The 25,802-nt window shown below is 41.5% G+C and overlaps 1 protein-coding gene across 1 annotated transcript; it reads right to left on the bottom strand.

Annotated features, from left to right (window-relative positions):
- Positions 1–1,101: 1,101 nt before the first annotated feature.
- On the bottom strand, positions 1,102–2,132 carry OOEP (oocyte expressed protein). The gene is made up of 3 exons (XM_059401537.1): positions 1,943–2,132; positions 1,549–1,728; positions 1,102–1,202 (listed from the first exon to the last, which is right to left on the bottom strand). The coding sequence occupies exons 1-3, from the start codon at positions 2,130–2,132 to the stop codon at positions 1,102–1,104; spliced, it is 471 nt and encodes a 156-aa protein (XP_059257520.1).
- Between the last annotated feature and the right edge of the window lie 23,670 nt (positions 2,133–25,802).

The raw sequence follows: 25,802 nt of genomic DNA, 5'->3' as shown, positions 1-25,802 counted from the left end.
CATTTTAAAAGACTTGTGCAAGGCACCTGGGTGGCTCAGTCGGTTAAGCCTCCTACTCTTGATTTCGGGTCGTTATATCAGGGTAGTGGGATCCAGCCCCACATCTGAGTAGTTCTAGTCTGCTTGGGATTCATTCTCTCCCTCTCTGTCCCCCCCCCCCCCTTTTGCACAGCTCTAAATAAATAAATAAGTAAAATCTTTAAAATTAAAAGACTTGTTTTTGTGTGTTTAAACCCTTGTAAACAGCTAGAATCCATCATGCATAAGGATGAAGAAACTTCATGAGTTAAATCAATTCCAACTCTGTGCTGAAGCCACAGAGCTCTTGAAAATCTCTCTCCCAAGAATCCTGTTTCCTGAAAGTGGAGGCAGCAAGAGGTTGAGTTGTCTTGCACAAATTGGTCATAGCATGGTAATGGGTAAGGGAGAAACAGCCCAGTTCATGCAGGGCACCTGTGCAGGCCTCAGAAGAAAATGAGACAGCTGGCTTGGTGGCAGGATGCCTTCCAACAGCCAAGATGCCAAGGACCTTGGCTGTTCTCTGGTGAATCACAACGCTGAAAGAAGAAAAAACCGATTGCCTCAGCTTTCATGTTGCAGCACCCACCTGTGTGCAGGGAGGAAGCCTCCACTCCAAGAAGAAAATGCACACTAGGTGCTATCCAGAGGCCAAGCCACCAACTTGAAAGTGAGAGCCTCAGAGGAGAAGCATTGGTATTACCTATGAGCTTATTAGAAATGCAAATTCACGGGCCTGTTCTTGAGGGCCTGACTCTGGCCATAAAATCATAAAAGGGTTAATAGATTCAAAATGATAGAGACAAAGGAAAGAACAAAAATAAAACCACTACCTATCAGCCTATTACCCACCCCACATATCAAGACATGAATGAACAGAATTAATCTTTCATATATTTGCTTAAATTTATGTGAGCAAAGATCGTTATGTCAACAGACAAAAAGGAAATTCATTCCTTTACTAGAATGGCACTACAAACTCACTTTTGCATCAAAATAAAGCAAGACATAGGAAAAAAAGAATGTTGAGATGTATGGATACGTGCTTCTCTTGAACTTTAGTAGCAGAAGCAGGACCGTTTCTCACAATGCTCCTGAAAATACTTGTGCAACAGGATGCTCCGGTGTCTGGGGCTCTGATGCACGTGCCTTCAAGAATTCCTCAAGTTGTTTCATCTTCTCAGCTGAATAAGGGAAAATGCTTTCTGTTCCAGACTACTTCATCACTGAGGAGAGTATAGGGGAGGAGGGGAGGTCCTAGCAGCATCACTTCTCAGGTGGAGGTTCTGAATCTGAGGTATGGAAATAGTGGTGAAACCAGGCTGCGTGGGCAGTGACAGGCCTGAATGTTAGATCTCAGTTTACTTTCCCAGGGTCCCACTTGGGACTCTTCTCACAAAGGGACGCCCAGGGGCTGCACACAGAACACTAGCGTTAGGAAACTGCAAAAAGTTTTGGTAAGGTAATAAAGGAAGAAAGCCTGGTACAGCCAGGTGGTTCACCCACATGTAGGACTTTAGAGACCCTCACCTCGGGCACGAAGTTTCTGGTGCCAGGATGCCAGGCTCAGGAGCACGCTCTTCACCCGATTTTGTACCCGGGGCCGTCCGAAGATGGTGATTTCAACTAAGTCCCCAGAGTTAACTATGTCCACCGTCAGCAGGACTTGGCTCATCCACTCCATTTCTGGAATTACGGCTCGGTCTGGGCCTACACAGAAAAAAAGAGACTCTGAGGGGAAGCATGGTCCAAGGTGAGTAGGAGCTAAATCTGAATGTTGGCCAGAGGAGGGAACAGCTGGAAGGTGGGCATCGTGGCGTCCAAGCTGCTCTGCCAATCCGGCAGAGACTGCTGAGAGTGGCTCTGCGGGGTCCCTCTCCTCTTGGACTGGGGTCATACCACCAGCACCAGGGGGGTGGCTCACCGAAGATCGAGTCAGCCAGCCACGCCTCCAAGTAAAACACCAGTGGGTCTCTCAGGTCCTGCACAGGAAACCACCACGGCCGGGTGCGAATCCGCGGTGCTGGAAGTGGTGACCTGAGCAGTCTGCTCAGGGACTGGGCGGGCGTCCATTCGTCCCCCTGGGCCTTAGCAGCACCTGCGTCGTCGACCATGCTAGGTCCAGCAGCCCAAGCAGAGCAAGGGCCAGGAAGCGCCCACGGAAGTCCAGGGAGGCGCGAAGGCTGTGCCCCCTTTTACGGTTTCCGGCCAGCCCCGCCTCTTCCTGCGGCTCCTCGTCAAGCGTTCCGGGTGAGCCGACCCAATGGACACCGGGAGACTTTCCTTGGTGGTGCGGCGAGCCAGCCCCCCGGGCTTCGACCCAGACCCAGACCCAGAGTTCATTTGCGTTTCGACCCGCTCTCAGAAGCTCTCCGTGATCGTTTCCGCCGCGTCAGGTATCACTTAGCCTCAAAGGTCCCTGCGCCGGCGCACAGCTGATTGGCAGCGTGGTCTGAGTGGCGGCCTCGTTGACCGGGACTCACTTCCCCTGCCTGCGTTAAGATTTCTGCGGTTCTGTCCAGAGGTAGGTAGGTGGATCCGGCCGAGGGCAGGCTCCTCGAATCTACAGCTTTCGCCCTTCTGCCCCCTGACGTCTCCCCGCTCTCCTCCGCTCGGTTACTACTTCAAAATCCTTCAACCAAGTGTGTCGTGTTTTAAAATCTAGACATCGGAGGTGGTCCCTATAGAACACGTAGGGACTATAGACGAATCCCCTTTATTTCCAACATCCTAAAACAACTAGTGTTGATGCATATTTCTTCCCAATGTTCTTAATTATAGCAAAAAATATAAATTATGAAAGATGTCACACCTTCAAAAAGTTGTGTAACCAGTATCTATGTAACAACCCCCACCACGGCGCCATTTAACAAGATGTTAACATTTTCCCACGTTTGCCTCACCTCTCTCTTCTTTAGAATAGATAGCGCTTAAAGCATCTTTCCTTCTTATAATTTGAAGCTCAGTTTATAAAGCATAAATGAAAGCACCTTGTTTTGTGTTGTGATTGGCTCCTAGAAATACATTCCTTTTAGGATAGTAGTACCACGTAAGCTTACCTGTTTGTACCTGATTAGCTAGGAAGCTACAAGGTTATGTTGACATGAAAAAAGCTTAGGTTTTGTTTCAGGTCAGTGTCAGAATTTTAGGGAAATCAGAGTAGCTTTAAGTTTTGGTGACGCGACGATGAGTGTTTGATGCAGAGGTGTATTGAAACTGTGGCCTACTTTAACACATACAATAGAACAACATGAGGCTATTATGACAAAAACAAGAACAATAGGGTGCCTGGGTGGCTCAGTGGGTTAAGCCTCTGCCTTTGGCTCAGGTCATGATCTCAGGGTCTTGGGATCAAGCCCCGCGTAGGGCTCTCTGTTCAGCAGGGAGCCTGCTTTGCCCTCTCTGCCTGCTTGTGATCTCTGTCAAATAAATATATAAAATCTTTTTTTAAAAAAAGAACAATTAATCCCTGTAAAATACTTTGGAATCAGGAATCTTAACTGTCCCACCCAGGCCAAGAGAATGAATTCTGGAGACCATGAGCTTGTCTGGCTCACTCATGCAAAATTTCATGAAATGATTTTTTGCAGTTAGTGGTAACCTGGGGCATGAGGCTGTCAGGATCTCAGCTCAGCAGGGAGCGGAGAACTGAGCACCCAGGTGTTGGAGTAGCCAGTTAAAGCTACAAGCCAAAAAGGAAAGAGTTAAACCTTTAATCACTTATTGCAATTGTATAAGCAAGAGGCAAAAAGCAGGGGAAGCGCTGCCTCTGTTCCATTTCCCTCACGGAATGTGGTCAGGTCCATAAACCTGGACATAGGTGTCTCACAGTTGAGGGAAAACAAAAAGCTCTGGCGGTTTTATGGATCCTGAGGTGGGTGGGGGCAGAGGAGCAAAGAAAGAAGGAGGGGCTCAGAGTGGGAAAGTAGTAGCTACTGAATTAGAGTGATGAAAAATTTCTTCATGGTTTCCTCCTCCTTCCTCTCCCTTCCCCTTCAACTCCTACAGAAAAAGACCTCTGACTGGCCTTGAATAGAGACCTGGGAATGTAAATATTCAAAAGAGCTTGATGGGTCTGGATGGGCCCGGAGTCCCTGAGTACAGCTCCCTTGCAGAGACTGCGATGCACTGGCTGCACATTCTCAGGAAGGAATCTTATCAGTTGACTTCTTTTGGTGGAATATATTCTCCTCTTCCTGGAAAGTAAATGTGTTGACAGTTCAGATGCCCAAAAATGTTTTAAAATTCTCCATCTGTCCATAGTTTGGTTGGGTTATATTCTGAATTTTCAATAATTTTCCTTTAAATATTTAAGGGAGTTCTTTATTGTCTTCTGGCCTCTAACATTGCGAGAGTACTGAGATGCCATTCTGATTTTCATTCCTTTTTTTTAGGACTATCTTTTAGAACAGGTTTAGGTCCACAGCAAAATTGAGCTGTGAGGGGCGCCTGGGTGGCTCAGTGGGTTAAGCTGCTGCCTTGGGCTTGGATCATGATCTCGGGGTCCTGGGATCGAGTCCCGCGTCGGGCTCTCTGCTCAGCGGGAAGCCTGCTTCCTCCTCTCTCTCTGCCTGCCTCTCTGCCTGCTTGTGATCTCTCTCTGTCAAATAAATAAATAAATAAATAAAGCTATGAGTTCCTATATACCACCTTCCACCTTCACACAACACAGCCTCTCCACGAGCAACATTTTACCCCAGAGTGGTACATTTGTTAACAATCAGTGAACCTACAATGACATAATTACCCAAAGTCCATGGTTTACATTAGGGTACATCCTATCATCCTATGGGTTTTAACAAACGTATAATATCCACCATTACAATATTACACAGAATAGGTTCCCATTTTGTTTTGCATGTTATTTTCTTGTTCTGTCTCTGTCTATAGTGTTTTGGACCTTTTTTTTTTTTTTTTTTAGTCCTTTAGCATTCTGATGAAGTGTAATTTTTTTCGGTGTAATTTTCTTTTATCCATTGTGTTTACCAGTCAGTGTGCCTTCAATGTGTCTTCTCTCAGTTCTGGGAAAGTCTTTGAACTATTTTTTTTAAAGAAGAAAGAGATCATGAACAGGGGAGGGGCAAAAGAGGGGCAAAAATAGACTCCTCACTCAGCATGGAGCGTAGTGCGTGTGGATGCCAGGACCCTGACATCTTCACCTGAGCCAGAGTCAGACACCTAATGGACTGAGCCACCCAGGTGCTCCTTTTTGAACTATTTCTTTGACAGTTTCCTCCTCAACATTTTCTCTTATTTTCTGAAATCTTTGTTAATTGATTGCAGCATTCCATAGTGGATCTATTAGACTCTTCCCATATTTTTCTTATACTTACTTTCCTACTTGATAATCCTCTTTTAGTCTTTGAATATTCCTTTTATAATGTTCTTATTTCATGAATTTAATGACTTTCAGATGATATTAATGCCTTTGCAAGTTTTCTTCTGTTTACTACATTGTTTCTGTTTTCAGATTTCTTTTTATCTTTTGTCTCTTAAGTTAGAGATTTTCTTGAAACATTGCTAATTATACATGGCTGTTCCTATGTAAGAGTCAATCTCTTAAAAAAACCTGATTGGCAGCTTTGTAACTAGGGGTTTACTCAAGGGCTTTATTGTAAATTAAACTGTCTCAATAGTTTGTAAACTTTAGCTACAACAAAATCACCTGGAGGGCAAGTTATAAAACACATTACTGCCCCACCACTAATTCCCAATCTCCAGAGTGGGGAGCTGTTCCTAAGGATTGCTCATCACTTAGGAAACTCAGCAGGCAAGTCTTTCCTTCTCAGTTTCAGAGTTTTGTGTTTGTGTTTTCTTGAATTAATCAGTTTCACCAGGGGAATTATCCACTTTTCTGCCTGGAAAGTGTAACCCTGTGTCACAGGATCAGTTGAGCCAAATAGGGATGGAAGAGTTGTATTAATCTCCTCATTTGCTCTTGCACCTCTTTACCCTTATAGCATCTGTTGGCCCAGAGTGTAGAACCATTCTGGATCTAGACCAATCTCAAACAGACCTTCAGTCAGTGCCGGGAACAGAATGGTAGGAGGAGGGGCAGTCCTTCTGCCTCTTGTATAAACTTTGAATAGTTCTTCTACCCTCATCCTCACTTTGAGAGGTACTTTGTGCCTCTCATTTCTGAGGCAGACTGAGATTCTACAGAAAGATACACAACCTTTTTCAAGGCTTAGTTTATGGCTTTCTCTGGTCTTAACCAAATACCACCCTTTGATCTGCTTTCTAACTTCCAGTAAAAATTTTTTTTCTTCCTTCATCCTGCCCATTCTTTATATTCTTATGCCGGGGCCGTCCGGCATAATCTATTTACTGTCATTTTAGAGTGATTTTGGCAGAGTGCATGATGAATGCTGTGTGTTTCAATCTGTCATTATTTTAGGTCTTTCACACGTAGTATTTTTAATCTTCCTTCATATTTCTTTTTTTTTTCTAAGAGAATCTTAAACAGGTTCCATGCCCACCACGAGGACTGACTCAGGACCCAGTCTCACATCCCTGAGATCATGACCTGAACCAAAATCAAGACTCAGACGTTTAACTGACCGAGCCACCCACGTGCTGCATAAACTTTCCTCATACTTGTTGAATAGTCTGGGTATAGATATAGGATTTAAGTTTTAAATAATATCTAAAGTATATTTTACATATGAAGCTAATGATACATGTTCAGATTTGCACTCTAGAGTCCTATGTTAAATGCTTTCAGTCTTTAAAAATGAGAGGAAGGGATGCCTGGGTGGCTCAGTTGGTTAAGCAGCTGCCTTCTGCTCAGGTCATGATCCCAGCGTCCTGGGATCGAGTCCCACATCGGGCTCCTTGCTCAGCAGGGAGCCTGCTTCTCCCTCTGCCTCTGCTGCCATTCCGTCTGCCTGTGCTGGCGCTCTCCCTCTCTCTCTCTGACAAATAAATAAAAAATCTTTAAAAAAAAAAAAATAAATAAAAATTAAAAAAAAATAAAAATGAGAGGAAATAAATGAACCTTGCAGTGAACACATGCCTTTAGAAAAAGAATAACCCTCCAACTCCAGAACAAAGTAAAATAGGGCATTAATAACATGTGTAAATGAAATGTTAAATGGTTTAAATTTTTATTACATCAAGAGGAGAAGTAATATGAAATGAATATTGGGCATGAAAATTAAGCATGAGATAGGAAAAGCCCCCAAAAGTGATACGCATATCACAAAGTCCTTAAGACTCCCCTAGAACATGGCTACCAGAGGGCCTCTGTCAATTCTCTGCCTCATGCTTATTAGTTCTACTTAATCCCAGCTCTCCCTACTTTACATCTCTTCCCTTTCCTTCCAACTGTCTGCCCTGAAGTTTTCCAGTTCCAGCATCCATGCAAAGATAACTGCCTTACAAAGACTATTTAACCAGCTTCCATAATGATGTCAGGTCAGATCCTGACAACAAAGGGGAAAATCTGTCATTACTAGCAGATGATATGATTGTTGAGAGAAATAAATAAATAAAACTACTGAAACTAATGAAAGAGTGTAGCAAGTTTATCAAATACAAGAACTACATACCAAAATCAAACGTGTACTGGTATACCAGCAGATAGTGATAAACAGAAAATATAACAACTTATATTCAAGAAAATTTCAAATAATCGGGGCGTCTGGGTGGCTCAGTGGGTTGGGCCGCTGCCTTCGGCTCGGGTCATGATCTCAGGGTCCTGGGATTGAGTCCCGCTTTGGGCTCTCTGCTCGGCGGGGAGTCTGCTTCCTCCTCTCTCTGTGCTGGCCTCTATGCCTACTTGTGATCTCTCTGTCAAATAAATAAATTTTTTAAATCTTTTAAAAAAATAAATAAATAAAAGAAAATTTCAAATAATAAAAAATAAAGCACCTAGTAATAAATCTGGACCTATATGAATAAAATGATAAAAGTTTACTTCAAGATATAAAAAAAGGACCTAAACAGAAAAAGAACTATATCATTCAAACATAATGACTGTCCAAAACCAGTCAAATTCTCCCAAATTCCAACAGATTTAGTCACTCTGAAAGCTGACATGGCATTACCTTATTATGCTGAAAACTGACATAGAAAGGGGAAGAACCAAGTATGTACACCACCTTTCTTGTAGAAGCTCTATTTCAGGATAATCAAGATAAGGAAAGTACTTTGTTTAGAACTCAAGCCAATAATAATGAATAAAAGGATAAAAGGTGGAATTAAATTATTATCATTCTGCAGTCCCTGATGAGATAACAGACCAAAGCAATGATCATCAATGAACACAAAAACCATTAGATGAAAGACTGAGGGAAAAATTCATAATAGGTGAATCAGTATGGTAACACTTGAACTCACTAATTAATTTTTATATTAGAAGTCTACAGACAACACATGCATCCTGATTTGCAACAGGAAGTAAAGAGCACCACATATAAAGTCTTCCTTTCAAAAATAAAATTGAAGCTAAAGCTATTCAAGCTTCTTGTTCTAACTACCAGTTTTTAGGAAACCTGGAGATGGAAGAAACAAGAATACAAGAATAGAATCAGCCAATGAACATGGGAGAATAATCTGGTTTTCTAGGTCATACACATGTTCTAAATTTTATTTTATTTTATTTTTTTAAAAGATTTTATTTATTTATTTGACAGGCAGCAAGAGAGAAAACACAAGCAGGGGGAGTGGGAGAGGGAGAAGCAGGCGTCCTGCTGAGCAGGGCACCCCATGCAGGGCCTGATCCCAGGACCCTGGAATCATTACCTGAGCCAAAGGCAGGCACTTAACTTGACTGAGCAACCCAGGTGCCCAGTATGTTCTAAATTTTAGAAAGACTGAAAGAGAACAATCAAATGTGATAGGTGGATCTTTAACATCTGGATTCAAATAAATTAACTGTACACATTTGGTATGATATATTAATGAACTAATGTTAATTTTATTAAACATGATAATGGCATTAAAGTTATGGATTATCCTCTACTCTATTACCAGTCTTGACTTTTCCATGACCCTCCCTTTAAAGCATAGTGTCCTGAAGAGCCCATCCTCTGGTTTTCTTCTTTCTCTTCCCATTTGGCTCCTAAGAATTCTTTTTTTTTTTTTTTAATAAACATATAATGAATTTTTATCCCCAGGGGTACAGGTCTGTGAATCACCAGGTTTACACACTTCACAGCACTCACCATAGCACATACCCTCCCCAATGTCCATAGCCCCACCCCCTCTCCCAAACCCCTCCCCCCAGCAACCCTCAGTTTGTTTTGTGAGATTAAGAGTCACTTATGGTTTGTCTCCCTCCTGATCCCATCTTGTTTCATTTATTCTTCTCCTAGACCCCAAACCTCCATGTTGCATCTCCACTTCCTCATATCAGGGAAATCATGTGATAGTTGTCTTTCTCTGCTTGACTTATTTCACTAAGCATGATACCCTCTAGTTCCATCCATGTTATTGCAAATAGCAAGATTTAATTTCTTTTGATGGCTGCATAGTATTCCATTGTGTATATATACCACATCTTCTTTATCCATTCATCTGTTGATGGACATCTAGGTTCTTTCCATAGTTTGGCTATTGTAGACATTGCTGCTATAAACATTTGGGTGCGTGTGCCCCTTCGGATCACTACGTTTGAATCTTTAGGCTAAATACCCAGTAGTGCAATTGCTGGGTCATAGGGTAATTCTGTTTACAACCTTTTGAGGAACCTTCATGCTGTTTTCCAGAGTGGCTGCACCAGCTTGCATTCCCAACAACAGTGTAGGAGGGTTCCCCTTTCTCTGCATCCTCGCCAGCATCTGTCATTTCCTGACTTGTTAATTTTAGCCATTCTGACTGGTGTGAGGTGATAGCTCATTGTGGTTTTGATTTGTACTTCCCTGATGCCGAGTGATATGGAGCACTTTTTCATGTGTCTGTTGGCCATCTGGATGTCTTCTTTGCAGAAATGTCTGTTCATGTCTTCAGCCCATTTCTTGATTGGATTATTTGTTCTTTGGGTGTTGAGTTTGTAAGTTCTTTATAGATTTTGGACACTAGCCCTTTTTCCGATAGGTCATTTGCAAATATCTTTTCCCGATAGGTCGTTTGCAAATATCTTTTCCCATTCTGTCAGTTGTCTTTTGGTTTTGTTAACTGTTTCCTTTGCTGTGCAAAAGCTTTTGATCTTGATGAAATCCCAATAGTTCCTTTTGCCCTTGCTTCCCTTGCCTTTGGCAATGTTCCTAGGAAGATGTTGCTGTGGCTGAGATCGAAGAGGTTGCTGCCTGTGTTCTCCTCAAGGATTTTGATGGATTCCTTTCTTGCATTGAGGTCCTTCATCCATTTTGAGTCTATTTTCATGTGTGGTGTAAGGAAATGGTCCAATTTTATTTTTCTGCATGTGGCTGTCCAATTTTCCCAACATCATTTATTGAAGAGGCTGTCCTTTTTCCATTGGACATTCTTTCCTGCTTTGTCAAAGATTAGTTGACCGTAGAGTTGAGGGTGTATTTCTGGGCTCTCTATTCTGTTCCATTGATCTATATGTCTGTTTTTGTGCCAGTACCATGCTGTCTTGATGATGCCAGCTTTGTAATACAGGATGAAGTCCGAAATTGTGATGCCACCAACTTCAGCTTTCTTTTTCAATATTCCTTTGGCTGTTCGAGGTCTTTTCTCGTTCCATATAAATTTTAGGATTATTTGTTCCATTTCTTTGGAAAAAATGGGTGGGATTTTGATAGGGATTGCATTAAATGTGTAGATTGCTTTAGATAGCATAGACATTTTCACAATATTTGTTCTTCCAACCCAGGAGCATGGAACATTTTTCTATTTCTTTCTGTCTTCCTCAATTTCTTTCATGAGTACTTTATAGTTTTCTGGGTATAGATTCTTAGCCTCTTTGGTTAGGTTTATTCCTAGGTATCTTATAGTTTTGGGTGCAATTGTAAATGGGATTGACTCCTTAATTTCTCTTTCTTCTGTCTTGTTGTTGGTGTAGAGAAATGCAACTGATTTCTGTGCATTGATTTTATGTCCTGACACTTTACTCAATTCCTGTACAAGTTCTAGCAGTTTTGGAGTGGAGTCTTTTGGGTTTTCCACATATAGTATCATATCACCTGTGAAGAGTGATAGTTTGACTTCTTCTTTGCCAATTTGGATGCCTTTAATTTCTTTTTGTTGTCTGATTGCTGAGGCTAGGACTTCTAGTACTATGTTGAATAGCTGTGTTCCTGACCTTAGCAGAAAAGCTTTCAGTTTTTCTCCATTGAGAATGATATTTGTGGTGGGTTTTTCATAGATGACTTTGATAATATTGAGGTATGTGCCTTCTATCCCTACACTTTGAAGAGTTTTGATCAGGAAGGGATGCTGTACTTTGTCAAATGCTTTTTCAGCATCTATTTAGAGTATGATATGGTTCTTGTTCTTTCTTTTATTAATGTATTGTATCACATTGATTAATTTGTGGATGCTGAACCAACCTTGCAGCCCTTGAATAAATCCCATTTGGTCATGGTGAGTACTCCTTTTAATGTTTTTTTTGGATCATATTGACTAGTATTCTTTTTTAAAGATTTATTTATTTATTTGACAGGCAGAGAGGCAGCCAGAGGGGGGGGAGCAGGCTCCCCGCTGAGCAGAGAGCCAGATGTGGGGCTCGATCCCAGGACCCTGGGATCATGACCTGAGCCAAAGGCAGAGGCTTTAACCCACTGAGCCACCGAGGTGCCCCTATTGACTAGTATTTTGGTGAGAATTTTTGCATCTGTGTTCATCAAGGATATTGGTCTGTAATTTTCTCTTTTGATGGAGTCTTTGTCTGGTTTTGGGATCAAGGTAATGCTGGCCTCATAAAATGAGTTTGGAAGTTTTTCTTCCATTTCTATTTTTTGTAACAGTTTCAGGAGAATAGGAATTAGTTCTTCTTTAAATGTTTGGTGGAATTCCCCTGGGAAGCTGTCTGGCCCAGGGCTTTTGTTTGTTTGGAGATTTTTGATGACTGTTTCAATCTCCTTACTGGTTATGGGTCTGCTCAGGTTTTCTATTTCTTCCTGGTTCAGTTGTGGTAGTTTATATGTCTCTAGGAATGCATCCATTTCTTCCAGATTGTCAAATTTGTTGGCGTAGAGTTGCTCATAGTATGTTCTTATAATTGTTTGTATTTCTTTGGTGTTAGTTGTGATCTCTCCTCTTTCATTCATGATTTTATTTATTTGGGTCCTTTCTCTTTTCTTTCTGATAAGTCTGGCCAGGGGTTTATCAATCTTATTAATTCTTTCAAAGAACCAGCTCCTAGTTTCATTGATATGTTCTATTGTTTTTTTGGTTTCTATTTCATTGATTTCTGCTCTGATCTTTATGATTTCTCTTCTCCTGCTGGGTTTAGGCTTTCTTTCTTGTTCTTTCTCTAGCTCCTTTAGGTGTAGGGTTAGGTTGTGTATTTGAGACTTTTCTTGTTTCTTGAGAAAGGCTTGTATTGCTATATATTTTCCTCTCAGGACTGCCTTTGCTGTGTCCCACAGATTTTGGACAATTGTCTTTTCATTATCATTTGTTCCCATGAGTTTTTTCAATTCTTCTTTAATTGCCTGGTTGACCCATTCATTCTTTAGAAGGATGCTGTTTAGTCTCCATGTTTTTGTGTTCTTTCCAAATTTCCTCTTGTGATTGATTTCTAGCTTCGGAGCATTGTGGTCTGGAAATATGCAGGGAATGATCCTAATCTTTTGATACTGGTTGAGACCTGATTTATGACCCAGGATGTGGTCTATTCTGGAGAATGTTCCATGTGCACTAGAGAAGAATGTGTATTCTGTTGCTTTGGGATATAATGTTCTGAATATATCTGTGATGTCCATCTGGTCCAGTGTGTCATTCAAGGCCTTTATTTCCTTGTTGATCTTTTGCTTGGATGATCTGTCCATTTCAGTGAGGAGAGTGTTAAAGTCCCCTCCTATTATTGTATTATTGTTGATGTGTTTCTTTGATTTTGTTATTAATTGGTTTATATAGTTGGATACTCCCACGTTAGGGGCATAGATATTTAAAACTGTTAGATCTTATTGTTGGATAGACTCTTTGAGTATGATATAATGTCCTTCCTCATCTCTTATTATAGTCTTTGGCTTAAAATCTAATTGATCTGATATAAGAATTGCCACCCCCGCTTTCTTCTGATGTCCATTAGCATGGTAAATTATTTTCCACCCCCTCACTTTAAATCTGGAGGTGTCTTCGGGTCTAAAACGAGTTTCTTGTAGGCAACATATTGATGGGTTTTTTTTTTTTTAATCCATTCTGATTCCCTGTGTCTTTTGATTGGGGCATTTAGCCCATTAACATTCAGGGTAACTATTGAGGATATGAATTTAGTGCCATTGTATTGCCTGTAAGGTGACTGCTACTGTATATTGTCTCTATTCCTTTCTGATCTACTACTTTTAGGCTCTCTCTTTGCTTAGAGGACCCCTTTCAATATTTCCTGTAGAGCTGGTTTGGTGTTTGCAAATTCTTTCAGCTTTTGTTTGTCCTGGAAGCTTTTTATTTCTCCTTCTATTTTCAATGATAGACTAGCTGGATATAGTATTCTTGGCTGCACGTTTTTCTCATTTAGTGCTCTGAATATATCATGCCAGTTCTTTCTGACCTGCCAGGTCTCTGTGGATAAGTCTGCTACCAATCTAATATTTTTACCATTGTCTGTTATAGACTTCTTTTCCCAGGCTGCTTTCAGGTTTTTCTCTTTGTCACTAAGACATAAATTTTACTATTAGGTGACGGGGTGTGGACCTATTCTTATTGATTTTGAGGGGGGTTCTCTGCACCTCCTGGATTTTGATGCTTGTTCCCTTTGCCATATTAGGGAAATTCTCTCCAATAATTCTCTCCAATATACCTTCTGCTCCCCTCTTTCTTCTTCTTCTGGAATCCCAATTATTCTAAGGTTGTTTTGTCTTATGGTATCACTTATCTCTCAAATTCTCCCCTCGTGGTCCAGTAGCTGTTTGTCCTTCCTTTGCTCAGCTTCTTTATTCTCTGTCATTTGGTCTTCTATATCACTAATTCTTTCTTATACCTCATTTATCCTAGCAGTAAGAGCCTCCATTTTTTATTGCACCTCATTAATAGCTTTTTAAATTTTAACTTGGTTAGATTTTAGTTCTTTTATTTCTCCAAAAAAGGGCTTTTATCTCTCCAAAGAGGATTTCTCTAATATTTTCCATGCCTTTTTTGAGCCCAGCTAGAACCTTGAGAATCATCATTCTGAACTCTAGATCTGACATATTACCAATGTCTGTATTTATTAGGTCCCTAGCCTTTGGTACTGCCCCTTGTTCTTTTTTTTGTGGTGAGTTTTTCTGCCTTGTCATTTTGTCCAGATAAGAGTATATGAAGGAGCAAATAAAATACTAAAAGGGTGGCAAAGACCCCAGGAAAATGCACTTTAACCAAATCAGAAGAGACCCCAAATTGGGGGCGGGGGGAGAAAGTAGATAAAAACAAGTTCAGAAAAAATAAATTTTTTTAAAGAAAACAAAAAATATTAGAAAAGAAAAATATATATATATAAGAAAAACTAGTTAAAAAATGTTAAAAAAGAAAAGGGTAAAAGTTAAAAAAAATTAGCAGAAGAGAGGCGCCTGGTGGCTCAGTGGTTTAAGCCTCTGCCTTCAGCTCAGGTCATGATCCCAGGGTCCTGGGATCGAGCCCCATGTCGGGCTCTCCGCTCAGCGGGGAGCCTGCTTCCCCATCTCTCTCTCTGCCTGCCTCTCTGCCTATTTGTGATCTCTGTCAAATAAATCAATAAAATCTTTTAAAAAAATTAGCAGAAGAAAAAATATTTAAAAATATTAAATTAACTGCAAGACTAAAGAAGCATGGGGAGAAAGCCATGAGTTCCATGCTTTGCTTTCTCCTCCTCTGGAATTCTGCTGCTCTCCTTGGTAGGTAAACTTGGTCTTAGCTGGATTTCTTGTTGATCTTCTGGGGGAGGGGCCTGTTGTAGTGATTCTCAAGTGTCTTTGCCTGAGGTGGAATTGCACTGCCCTTCCCAGGGGCCAGACTAAGTAATCCTCTCCGGTTCGCTTTCAGGAGCTTTTGTCCCCTGAAGGCTTTCCGTAGAGTTCTAGAGGACTGGAATGAAAATGGCGGCCTCCCAGTCTCTGGCCCGGAGGAGCCAAGAGCTGGGGGCCCCACTTTTCAGTGCACCCTCAGAGAAACGAGACCAATCACTCCCATCTCCCTGGCCTCTGGCTGCGCTCTGAGCTCACCTAGCCTATGACCAGTTCAAGGTAACCCCGAGCTGAGAGCTCACTCCTTGGCTCTGTCTCTGTAGCTGGCTTCCCCACCCTTATACCTGTGAGCTCTGCAACACTCTCAGACACCCCTGATCTTCCGTGACCCCGTGGGACCTGGGGCCATGCTGACCCCATGTGGGCTTCACCCTGGTTTAGCCTCTGGAGCAATGTCCCTCAGTGGAGCCGACTTTTAAAAGTCCTGATTTTGTGCTCCGTTGCTCTGCCACTTGCCAGGAGCTGGCCCCTCCCCCTGCAGTCTATCTTCCCATCGCTTTGGATTCACTTCTCTGCCGGTCCTACCTTTCAGAAAGTGGTCAGTTTTCTGTTTCTAGAATTGCTTTTCTTCTTGTCTTCAATCTCCCGTTGGATTTGTAGGTGTTTGCAATGGTTTGATAAGCTATCTAGCTGATCTCCTGCTACCTGATGTAGTCTCAGCCTGCTACTTCTCCGCTATCTTGACTCTTCCCTCGGCTCCTAAGAATTCTTACTGATTTCCAAATTTGACCAGGTTTCTAAACCTTGATCTCCACCCAGAACCTTTCTCCTGATGCTACCAGATCCACCAACTATGAAGTCCACAGGATATTGGAAATTCTAGTTGCCTGTGTCAACTCGGCATCTCATTCCTTCCCCTTAACTTGCTTTCCAGAACAGATGACCAAAATAATAACGCTGAGACATCTTTATCAACTTGATTTTACCAATCCCACCTACCTGGTTAAATCTTGAAGCACCTGATGTACTTCTGTGGAAGGGTGCTCTTCACCAACTTCGAATAAAAGGGATATACTTTTTAAAAGGATAATTGGACAGTCACCTACCAAAATGTGATTTGTAGCCTTTATGATTTAGTAGTTCAATGTCTAGGATTCCCTCTTACAAAAACTCAAAAATAAATAAAACAACATGAATAGTTTTTCATTCCAGCATTATTTGCCATAGTGTCAAAGTTTTGAACAATTATCCAAAAAGAGAATGATGAAAATTTGAGAACCAATTATCTGAACCGCATACACATATTGCAATACACTGCAGACGTTAAAAATAAGACAATAGATCGAATGAACAGAATATATTTGATGTGATACTCAGTAAAAAGATTAAGTTATAGATTCCAACAGCGTGACCTCAATTTTGTATCAAGCGCTCAATAGCCATGACACCGGATGGCGAGAGCAACCGAGACTGGAGACGCTGGAGTTCCACGGGTACAATGGGGCCAAAGCCTAGAGTGCGAGTGTGAGCCAAGTTGGTCCCAGCAAGAAACAGTCAGCAGGAGCCGCGCAGGACTGGCGTTGTGGGTGCCAAGTCAAGGGATGAGGTGCCTTGTGACCCAGCCACGTCACCTACTGCTGCCCCAGGGCCCCACAAGTAATGGCACCTGCGCAAAGGACCAGGGTTCATGGTAGCCATTTCTGCGCCTTCAGAGACCGACCCACCCGGGTCTACTTAGGACTGAAGTAAAGGACACAATCAGAAGAGAAAAAAAAGGGAAAACCGCTCCCGTCTGGGCGGACCGGTCTCTTGGACACCTCTTGGACACTCCGCTGACTGCGGAGTGCGTAGGGGAGCAGCCTGCTGCGTGGTCTCTGGCTGCCTAGAACGCCTGGCCCTGGCCCCGCCTGGCCAGCACTTAAGGCTAATGAGACCTGGGGGACTCTGCTCGTGGTGACCTTGGAAATTGGGCCGCCGGCTGTTTTCTGCACGTGGCTGTGCTCACCCTAGGTGAGCCGGGCTTTGGTTCCTCCTTGCGGTCTGGTAACGTCTGACTTTAATTCGTGCCTGTACTAGACCCGACCGTGGAAACTTAGGGAATAGGGTGGTGATCTCTTCCATTTGGAAGCAGGGGAGGCTAAAACGGGTTTTGGTCAGTGAATACAGCGGTGATGCCTCCCTGCTCCCTGGCCCAGCCGGCACCAGGGACCCCAGTCTGAGATGTGCTCCCTCCGGGATCTCCCTCAACTGCCCTGCAGGTTGTTTGTACTTCCCCCTTGCACCTCTGTTCTTCCCTCACACAGGCTTCAACCTTGAGCCAAACCTAATAGAGAAAGTGGCCAGAGCTCGGTGGGGCTTGTAAACTCCAGCTCAAAGCTGAAGGAGGGGGATCGCTGTAGCGCTGTGACGAGGCTGGACTGGTGATCCAGATCCTGGATGGGTGGAGTTGCTTCCTTTCTACCTCAGGCTGAATCGTGGCCAGGGAGGGTAGAATGATTAGCCCAGGGCCCACTTCTCCAGTAGGCTCAGTAGGCACAGTGCCTGTGACCCATTAAAATATTTTAATTAAAAAATATTTTAGGGGTGCCTGGGTGGCTCAGTCAGTTAAGCTTCTACCTTCCGCTAGGGTCATGATCCCAGGGTCCTGTTGGGCGGGAGCCTATTTCTTTCTCTCCTTGCCACTTGTGTTCTCTCTCACTATCTCTGTCACTGTCTCTCTCTCAAGTAAATAAATAAAATCTTTAAAATTATAGATATTTTAATAAGGAAAATGTGAGCATTATCATAATGAACCCTGATACTCGTTTTTATGGCAACACTGTGGTAAAATACAATGTTTATTTACTTGGTTGTTTTTAATGGAGTTAGTACCCAGGGCCCATGAAAATAATAATGCCTTTATCTGGTGATGTGGAACCACAGAGAACAAAGGACAGTGACTAGAGCGCTTTTGGGGACTCAACTCAGGTGTACATCTAGAACTCCACTTGATGTGGCACAAAGATGGTCCAGAGCAAAACTCAAAGCTAACCAGAATCCTTCAAACTACAAAGGTTAGTGGTTGCTGAGGTGTCAGGGGAGGCTCAGATTAGAGGCCTGGTCTGGGTCCTGAAACTGGACAAACATATTTGCATTTTTCCACCTTACCTTACCCCCCATATTTCTCTATGTGATTATAGTCTGGAGTTTTGTTGTGTGTGTATTTTTTTAAAAATTTGTTAGAGAGAGTGAGCGAGCACACAGGCAGGCAGAGTGGCAGGCAGAGGCAGAGAAGTAGGCTCCCCACTGAGCAAGGAGCCCCATGCGGGACTCGATCCCAGGACCCTGGGATCGTGATCTGAGCCAAAGGCAGCTGCCTAACCGACTGAGCTACCTAGGCATCCCTAGTCTGGAGATTTTATTGAAACTATCAAAAATGCATTTCTTAAACTCTGGATTGATTGATGGGGGAGGAGAAACTTATCTTGTACTTAAATCTTTTTAAAATTAGATTTTCCTTGCAGACATACTGACTTGAAGTGGCCCTGGCACAATAAAGATAAAGCTAAGCTCTCTCACCATTCCTAGAGTCCCTTTCAAGCCATCTCTTTGCTGACAGAATTAACCTTTTCCTAGGTAACAGAGAAGAGGAAGAAGGAGGGGGAGGAGGAAGAGAAGGAGGAGGGGGGGACAGGGAGGAAAAGGAAGAGGGAGGAGGGGGGAGGAAAAAAAGGAGAAGAAAAGTCCACTGCCCTGCCAATTAGCAGGGCAAGAGGACAGGCACTGATACAGCTAGCTGCCAAGTTAACAACAGTGTTTCTCCCAAAGACATGCTGCATGCATAAATTCATAAACTGTCATCATCTTTTCTCCATCCTTTGAATGACTACTGCATTCTTATTCAATCAGAAACTTCATTTTCTGAGATCATAGACCATCAGAAACTTGGCCACTGGAAATGCTATCAGTAACAATGAGACATCCCACTCGTGCCTGGAGAATTGATATCACTTTGACAGAGAAGTGGCCTTGATTTACAACTCAGTTGCAGAGTTTCAATTAAGGGGTTACTGTATGTAACATTCTAGGTGTATCTCAATTTTGTAGTTTCCAAGGAAATAGAACTCCACAGTGAAGATCTGATGTGGATCTTTGACTCACAATCCAAAGCAGTAGTTGTTTTTTTTTTTAAGATTTTATTTATTTATTTGACAGAGAAAGATCACAAGTAGGCAGAGAGGCAGGGAGAGAGAGAGAGGAGGAATCAGGCTCTCAGCTGAGCAGAGTGTCCGATGTGAGGCTCGATTCCAGGACCCTGGGATCATGACCTGAGCCGAAGGCAGCGGCTTAACCCACTGAGCCACCCAGGTGCCCCCAAATCAGTAGTTTTATTTAAAGTTCAGCTACACTTCATTCTTCCCCAAAATCCTACAAAAAGAAAAAAAAGTGATTTTGTTGGTGAGATGCACCATGGTTTTCTGTCATGCACTGTTCCTCACTGGAATGAGCCAAAAAACTGTTTTTGTCAGACTAAAGTTTGTCCCCAGTGGCCTTATACTGACTAATATTTGGAGTAGGACAACTGGGAGGAGGTTCTGTTGAGGCCTCACTGCCACAGACTGGAACCTTCCCCTCCACCCCATAATAAGACCAAGGCCCTCATGTTTCATTTGCTGAGGACTCTGTCCCCAATTGTATGTTTGTTGTTTCTTCCTGATTTCAGACTCTTTCTTGTCTGGTTAGCACTTTGATATCAAATTTATTTTGTGAGATTTGGAGCATCCTCTGATGAAGTATGGCATTCAGCTTTGTCTCCCTTCAATGTACTTTGTGGCCATCTTATATATTGTCTCTCTACATTTCTCCAGTCTTGTTTGTGCATGAGAAATTAGTTTGGGAAGGAGCTTCTGTCCATATTCTGCCTCCCAGAAGGATGCTGATTTCTCGGGCCAGCAGTTGGGGTGGCCATACCAGAACTAAAGTGAAGTGCCTAGGATGCCATATTTAAGGAGGCTGTCATCCTAGGGTCATGTAAGTGCAGTGATGATGGAGTTTTCTCCTAACGGATCAAATTTAAATTTTTCCAAATGAGAGGAAAAGAGAGGGACAGAAAGGAAGAGAGTAGTTTCAGATACATATGGAGTTATCATTGAAAAAGACCAATTATCTTTGTACTTTGTTCATCAGGAACAATCATAGTGTATATCATGATACAAATCTAAATCAAAAGGTCCTGGAGATTTGTCAGTATCCTTTCTGCTCATAATACGTTGACCACAATCTTATAGGATTGTTACCATTACAATGCCGTTTCTTCCATTCTGCTATTGCTGATTAACATAATGCATTTATATAATGCAGACATATTTAGCTTTATTCTCATGACAGAGACAAACCAACTACAGTCATTTTTTTTTAAGATTTTATTTATTTATTTGAGAGAGAGAGTGAGTGAGAGAGGAAAGAGCACAATCCAGGGGAGGGGCAAAGGGAGTGGGAGGAGCGGACTTCCAGCTCCTTGAGCTGGAGCACAATGGGGACTGGATGGACTCTAGTCCAGGACAGTGGGACCATGACCTGAGCCAAAGGCAGATGCTTAACCGACTGAACCACCCAGGTGCCCCAATCAACTATAGTCTTATACCATCCCTGGTGGGATATTTTAAAGATATACCCAAAGAAGTTTCTAGTGATGTCCTCCTTGCTGACAATATAATCCAGTAAAAAACGAAACAAAAATTCAAGACCCCTATAAACTCTTCCAAGTAGTTTTTATCATGCTTCCACCAGCACTAGGATTTCATGTTTAGTCATTACATGTGTGTCTATTTTTAGGACATATCAAAGCTTTTCCAAAATAAAGTAGCTGGGGGCGGGTATATGAAGATGCTTGACTTTGTGTTTCCTGCCTAGGAAATCCTGAGCTCTCTCTCCAGCAATAGAGACACCAGAACTATTATGAAAGGGCTTTGTAAGATATTACATTTTCCTCATGATCTCCCTATCCATCCCACCTTCACTCTTCAACACTACAACAGAAAGAATAAAAAGAACCTTCTAACCTAAGCTAGTCAAACTTACCGAAAATTCTAAATTTCTTTGGTATAAATTGTTAATGATAAGGACAACTCCCTCAGGAGGTCACTGATTTTTTTCCCTATAAACTGATAACCAGGCTTTCCTATATGTCTGGAAAGACTGCCCCTAATCTCAGTGTCTATCATATTTAGGCTAACATAATTAAATATTACAAGTACACACTGAGATACTCAATACGTGTCAAATAGCATTTCAACAACATCCTCTAAAACAGCCACTTCTCAATTTAAATCTTCTAAAAGAGACATCAGAGATCCAAAGACCTTACCACATACGATTAACAACTACCACAGCAGTAAAACTCCAGTGTTGAGCCTTGAATCGACTGTCTCTCAGTTTAAAGATAGTTACCACCCTCAGATCACTGGAAGATTGGATCAGCTGGAGACCTCAAACGAGGAATTCTTAGCAATCCTTCAGAAGCAAATGATGGCAGGAGGTGACCCCTTTCATCTAAAAAGGCCAAATGTGGGGACACTGATTGCAATTCTTTGAGACATTAGCAGTTTCTTCGTGGAACCCACATGCCTGCTTATTTTATGAACACACTCACATCTTGTGAATCAACAACTTGACTCCTAAGTCTACTACAGCATGAGTAAGTTAAAGAACACTGTATGAGCACATGTGATGAGAACTAGGTGTTGAATATAAGTGATGAATCACTGAATTCTCCCCCTGAAACCTATTCCTCTGTATGTTAATTAGAATTAAAAATAAATTCAAATAAAAATTTGAAAGGAAAAAAAATTTTTTTAAAAACCAACAAAAATAAATTATTAAAATCAGAAATTGAAGATGCTATCCCTGACCTTACAAGCTGGTGTAACCACTCTGGAAACAGCATGGAGATTCCTCAAAAAGTTGAAAATAGAGCTACCCTATGACCCAGCAATCTCACTACTGGGTATTTACCTTAAAGATTCAAATGTAGTGATCCGAAGGGGCACATGCACCCGAATGTTTATAGCATCAATGTCCACAATAGCAAAACTATGGAAAGAACCTAGATGTCCATCAACAGACGAATGGATAAAGAAGATGTGGTATATATACACAATGGAGTACTATGCAGCCATCAAAAGAAATGAAATCTTGCCATTTGCGACAACGTGGATGGAACTAGAGGGTATTATGCTTAGCGAAATAAGTCAATCGGAGAAAGACAACTATCATATGATCTCCCCAATATGAAGAAGTTGAGAGGCAACTTGGAGGGTTTGGGGTAGGAAAGGAATAAATGAAACAGATGGGATCAGGAGGGAGACAAACCATAAGTGACTCTTAATCTCACAAAACAAACTGAGGGTTGGGGGGGTAGGTAGGGAGAGGGTGGTACCCAACCACCCTCTCCCTACATTGGGGAAGACATTGGGGAAGGTATGTGCTATGGTGAGTGCTGTGAATTGTGTAAGCCTGATGATTCATAGACCTGTACCCCTGGGCTAATAATACATTATATGTTTATAAAAATATTTTTTTAATTATAAAAACTAAAAAAAACACAAACCTTCACAAGAAAACTACAGACCAATATATTTCATGAATATTGATACAAACATCTTCAACAGGAAACAAGCAAATAAAATAAATCCAGCAACATTAAAAAATTATACACCATGAGCAAGTGAGATTTATCCCACAAATGCAAGGTTAGATTAACACTCAAAAGTCAGTTAATGTAGGGACAACTGGTTGACTCAGAGAGGCATGAAGCTCCTGATCTCAGGGTCTTAAGTTCAGGCCCCACACTGGAAATAGAGATTACTTAAATAAATAAAAACTTTTTCAAAAGTCAAGTAATATAATATACAATGTTAATAGGATAAAGAACACATGATCATTTCAACAGATGCAGAAAATGTATTCGACAAAATCTAACATCCAGTCATGATAAGAACACTACTAGGAATAGAAAGGAACTTCCTTCGTCTAATAAAAGCCATTATCAAAAAAAAAAAAAAAACCACAGTTAGCATCATAGATCATACATAATGGTGAAAGACTGAACTGTTTCCCCCAAAGAGCAAGAACAAGGTAACAATGGCTGCTCTCACTTTTATTTAACATTGTATTGGAGGTTCTAGCCAGTGTAATCAGGCAACAAAAATAAATAAAAGGCATGCATACCACAAAAGAAGTAAGACTGTCTTTACTCACCAAGATTTTGTATGTAGAAAATCCTAAGGAATACACACACACACACACACAACTATAAAAAATGAGTTTAGTAAGGTTACAGATGCAAGATCAATATGCACAAAAGTCAGTTATGTTTCTGTATACTAGCAACAAACAACCTAAAATGAAATTAAGAAAATTCAGTCATAAGAGCATTAAAGAGCATTTAGAAATAAATTTAGTAAGTACAGGACTGAAAACTGCAAAACTTTACTTAAAGAAATTCAATATCTAGGAGTGCTTGGGTAGCTCAGTTGATTGTGTCTGCCTTTGGCTCAGGATAGAGCCCCATGTTGGGCTCCCTGCTCTGTGGAAAGCCTGCTTCTCCCTCTCCCTCTGCAGCTCCCCCTGCTTGTACTTTCTCTCTCTGTCAAATAAAACTTAAAAAAAAAAAAATTAAATATCTAAGTAAATGAAAGTATTTCATGCATGGATTAGAAAACACAAAATATGAATTTAGACCCTTAAAACATACACAAAAATTAATAATTTGGAAAATGACTGCAGACTTGAATATAAGAGCTAAAACTATAAAAACTTAGGAACCATAAAAGTAAACTTTCAGAGGTGCCTGGGTGGCTCAGTGGGTTAAAGCCTCTGCCTTTGGCTCAGGTTGTGATCCTAGGGTCCTGGGATTGAGCCTTGCATTGGGCTTTCTGCTTGGCAGGGAGCCCTCTTCCTCCTCTCTCTCTCTGCCTGCCTCTCTGCCTACTTGTGATCTCTGCCTGTCAAATAAATAAATAAAATCTTTTTTAAAAAAAAGTAAACTTTCATGACATTCATTTTGGCAAAGATTTTTTTAAGTAATCTCTATGCCCAACATGGGGCTCAAACTCACAATCCTGAGATCAAGAGTCACATGCTCCATCAACCAAAGCAGCCAGGCACCCCTAGACAAAGATTTTTTAAGACATAATACCAAAAGCAAAAGTGATAAAAAGGTGTCAAGTTGGAGTTAATCAAAATTAAACTTGGTCCTTTAAAAGATACCTTCAACAAAGTGAAGAAACAAGCCACACAATGGGAGAAAAAGGAGATAAGATATATCTATATATAGATAGATAGAACTTACAACTCATTAAGACAACCAGTTAGGGGCTCCTGGGTGGCTCAGTCCTTCAGCGTCTGCCTTCTGCTCAGGTCATGCTCCCTGGGTCCTGTGATGGAGCCCCACATCCAGCTTCCTGCTCTGCAGGAAGCCTGCTTCTCCCATTCCCACTCCCCCTGTTTCTGTTCCCTCTCTAGCTGTGTCTCTCTCTGTCAAATAAATAAAATCTTAAAAAAAAAAAAAAGACAGCAATTAGAACTAGATAAAAGAAATGGAAATGGATAAATAATATTAATAGATCTTTCACCATATTAGAGAAATATTAATAGATATTTCACCATTTTATCAACAAGCAGATAAAAAGATCCTCTATATCATTAGTTGTTAAGGAAAAGCAAATCAAAAGCACAAAATAGCACTACAGCACCCAAAAGATCTATAATCAAAAAGACAATTATAGTGGCATCTGGTTGGCTCAGTCAGTAACCTCTGCCTTACACTCAGGTCATGATCCCAGGGTCCTGGGATGGAGCCACATGTCCTCTAGCTCCTTGCTTGGCAGGGAGCCTGCTTCTCCCCCTCCTCCCCACTCTTGCTCTCTCTTACTATGTCTATCTGTCTCAAATAAATAAAATATTTTAAAAAACAAAGACAATTATAAGTATTGAGGATGTGGAGAAACTAGAACACTCATACACTTCTGGTGGAAATGTCAAAAGCCACTCTGAGAACGTTTGCCTATTCATGACCATTGCTGGATATCTACCCAAGAGAATGAAAACAAAATATTGTAAGCAAATGTTCATAGCATTTTTTCATGACATCCAAATGACAACAACCCAAATGTCCATTAGTTGGTTAATGTATAAACAAAATGTACTATATCCATATAATGAAACACTAGTTGGCAATTTAAAGGGAGAAAATACTGTTGCATGCCATAGCAGGGACGAACCCTGAAAACATTACAGTAAATGAAAGAAGCCAGACACATAAATATTATGTGATTCTTTTTATATAAAATCTTTAGAGATGGAAAGTTTGCCTATGGATAGAGCTTGGAGTGACTGCAGATGGGCAGAAAGATTCCTTTTGGGAGTAATGGAAGTGTTCTAAATTACACTGCAGTGGTGATTTCTAAAATCACTCATTATATGTTTCATAAAGAACTGCAGTCCAAAATATCTGCGCTAAATATGCTGGCAAAAAAAGAAGTGAAATTGTATTTTTCTTAACAGAACCATTTGTGATCTTTTTTTAAAAAATTATTTATTTATTTGACAGCACGCAGGAGCGTGCACAAGCAGGGGAGCTGCAGGGAAAAAAGCAGACTCTCCTCTCTGAGCAGGGAACCCCTGTGGGGCTGGATCCCAGGACTCTGGGATCATGACCGGAACCAAAAGCAGAAGGCAGAAGTGAAGACGTGAAGATGCTTAACCACTGAGCCACCCAAGCACTCCTCTCCCATTTGTGATCTTTAAAACAAGTTT

The sequence above is a fragment of the Mustela nigripes genome, chromosome 5 (genome assembly GCF_022355385.1).
Source record: "Mustela nigripes isolate SB6536 chromosome 5, MUSNIG.SB6536, whole genome shotgun sequence".
NCBI lineage: Eukaryota > Metazoa > Chordata > Mammalia > Carnivora > Mustelidae > Mustela > Mustela nigripes.
The sequence above is the reverse complement of the archived record's forward strand: the minus strand, read 5'-3'. Positions and strand labels throughout refer to the sequence as shown.

Excerpts from the sequence above, each read along its gene's own strand:
- OOEP (XM_059401537.1), bottom strand. The coding sequence starts at position 2,132 with ATGGTCGACGACGCAGGTGCTGCTAAGGCCCAGGGGGACGAATGGACG. Across the intron at positions 1,729-1,942 it reads GCTGGCTGACTCGATCTTCG|GCCCAGACCGAGCCGTAATT; the intron begins GTGAGCCACCCC and ends TTTTCTGTGTAG. Across the intron at positions 1,203-1,548 it reads CCAGAAACTTCGTGCCCGAG|CTGAGAAGATGAAACAACTT; the intron begins GTGAGGGTCTCT and ends TCCCTTATTCAG.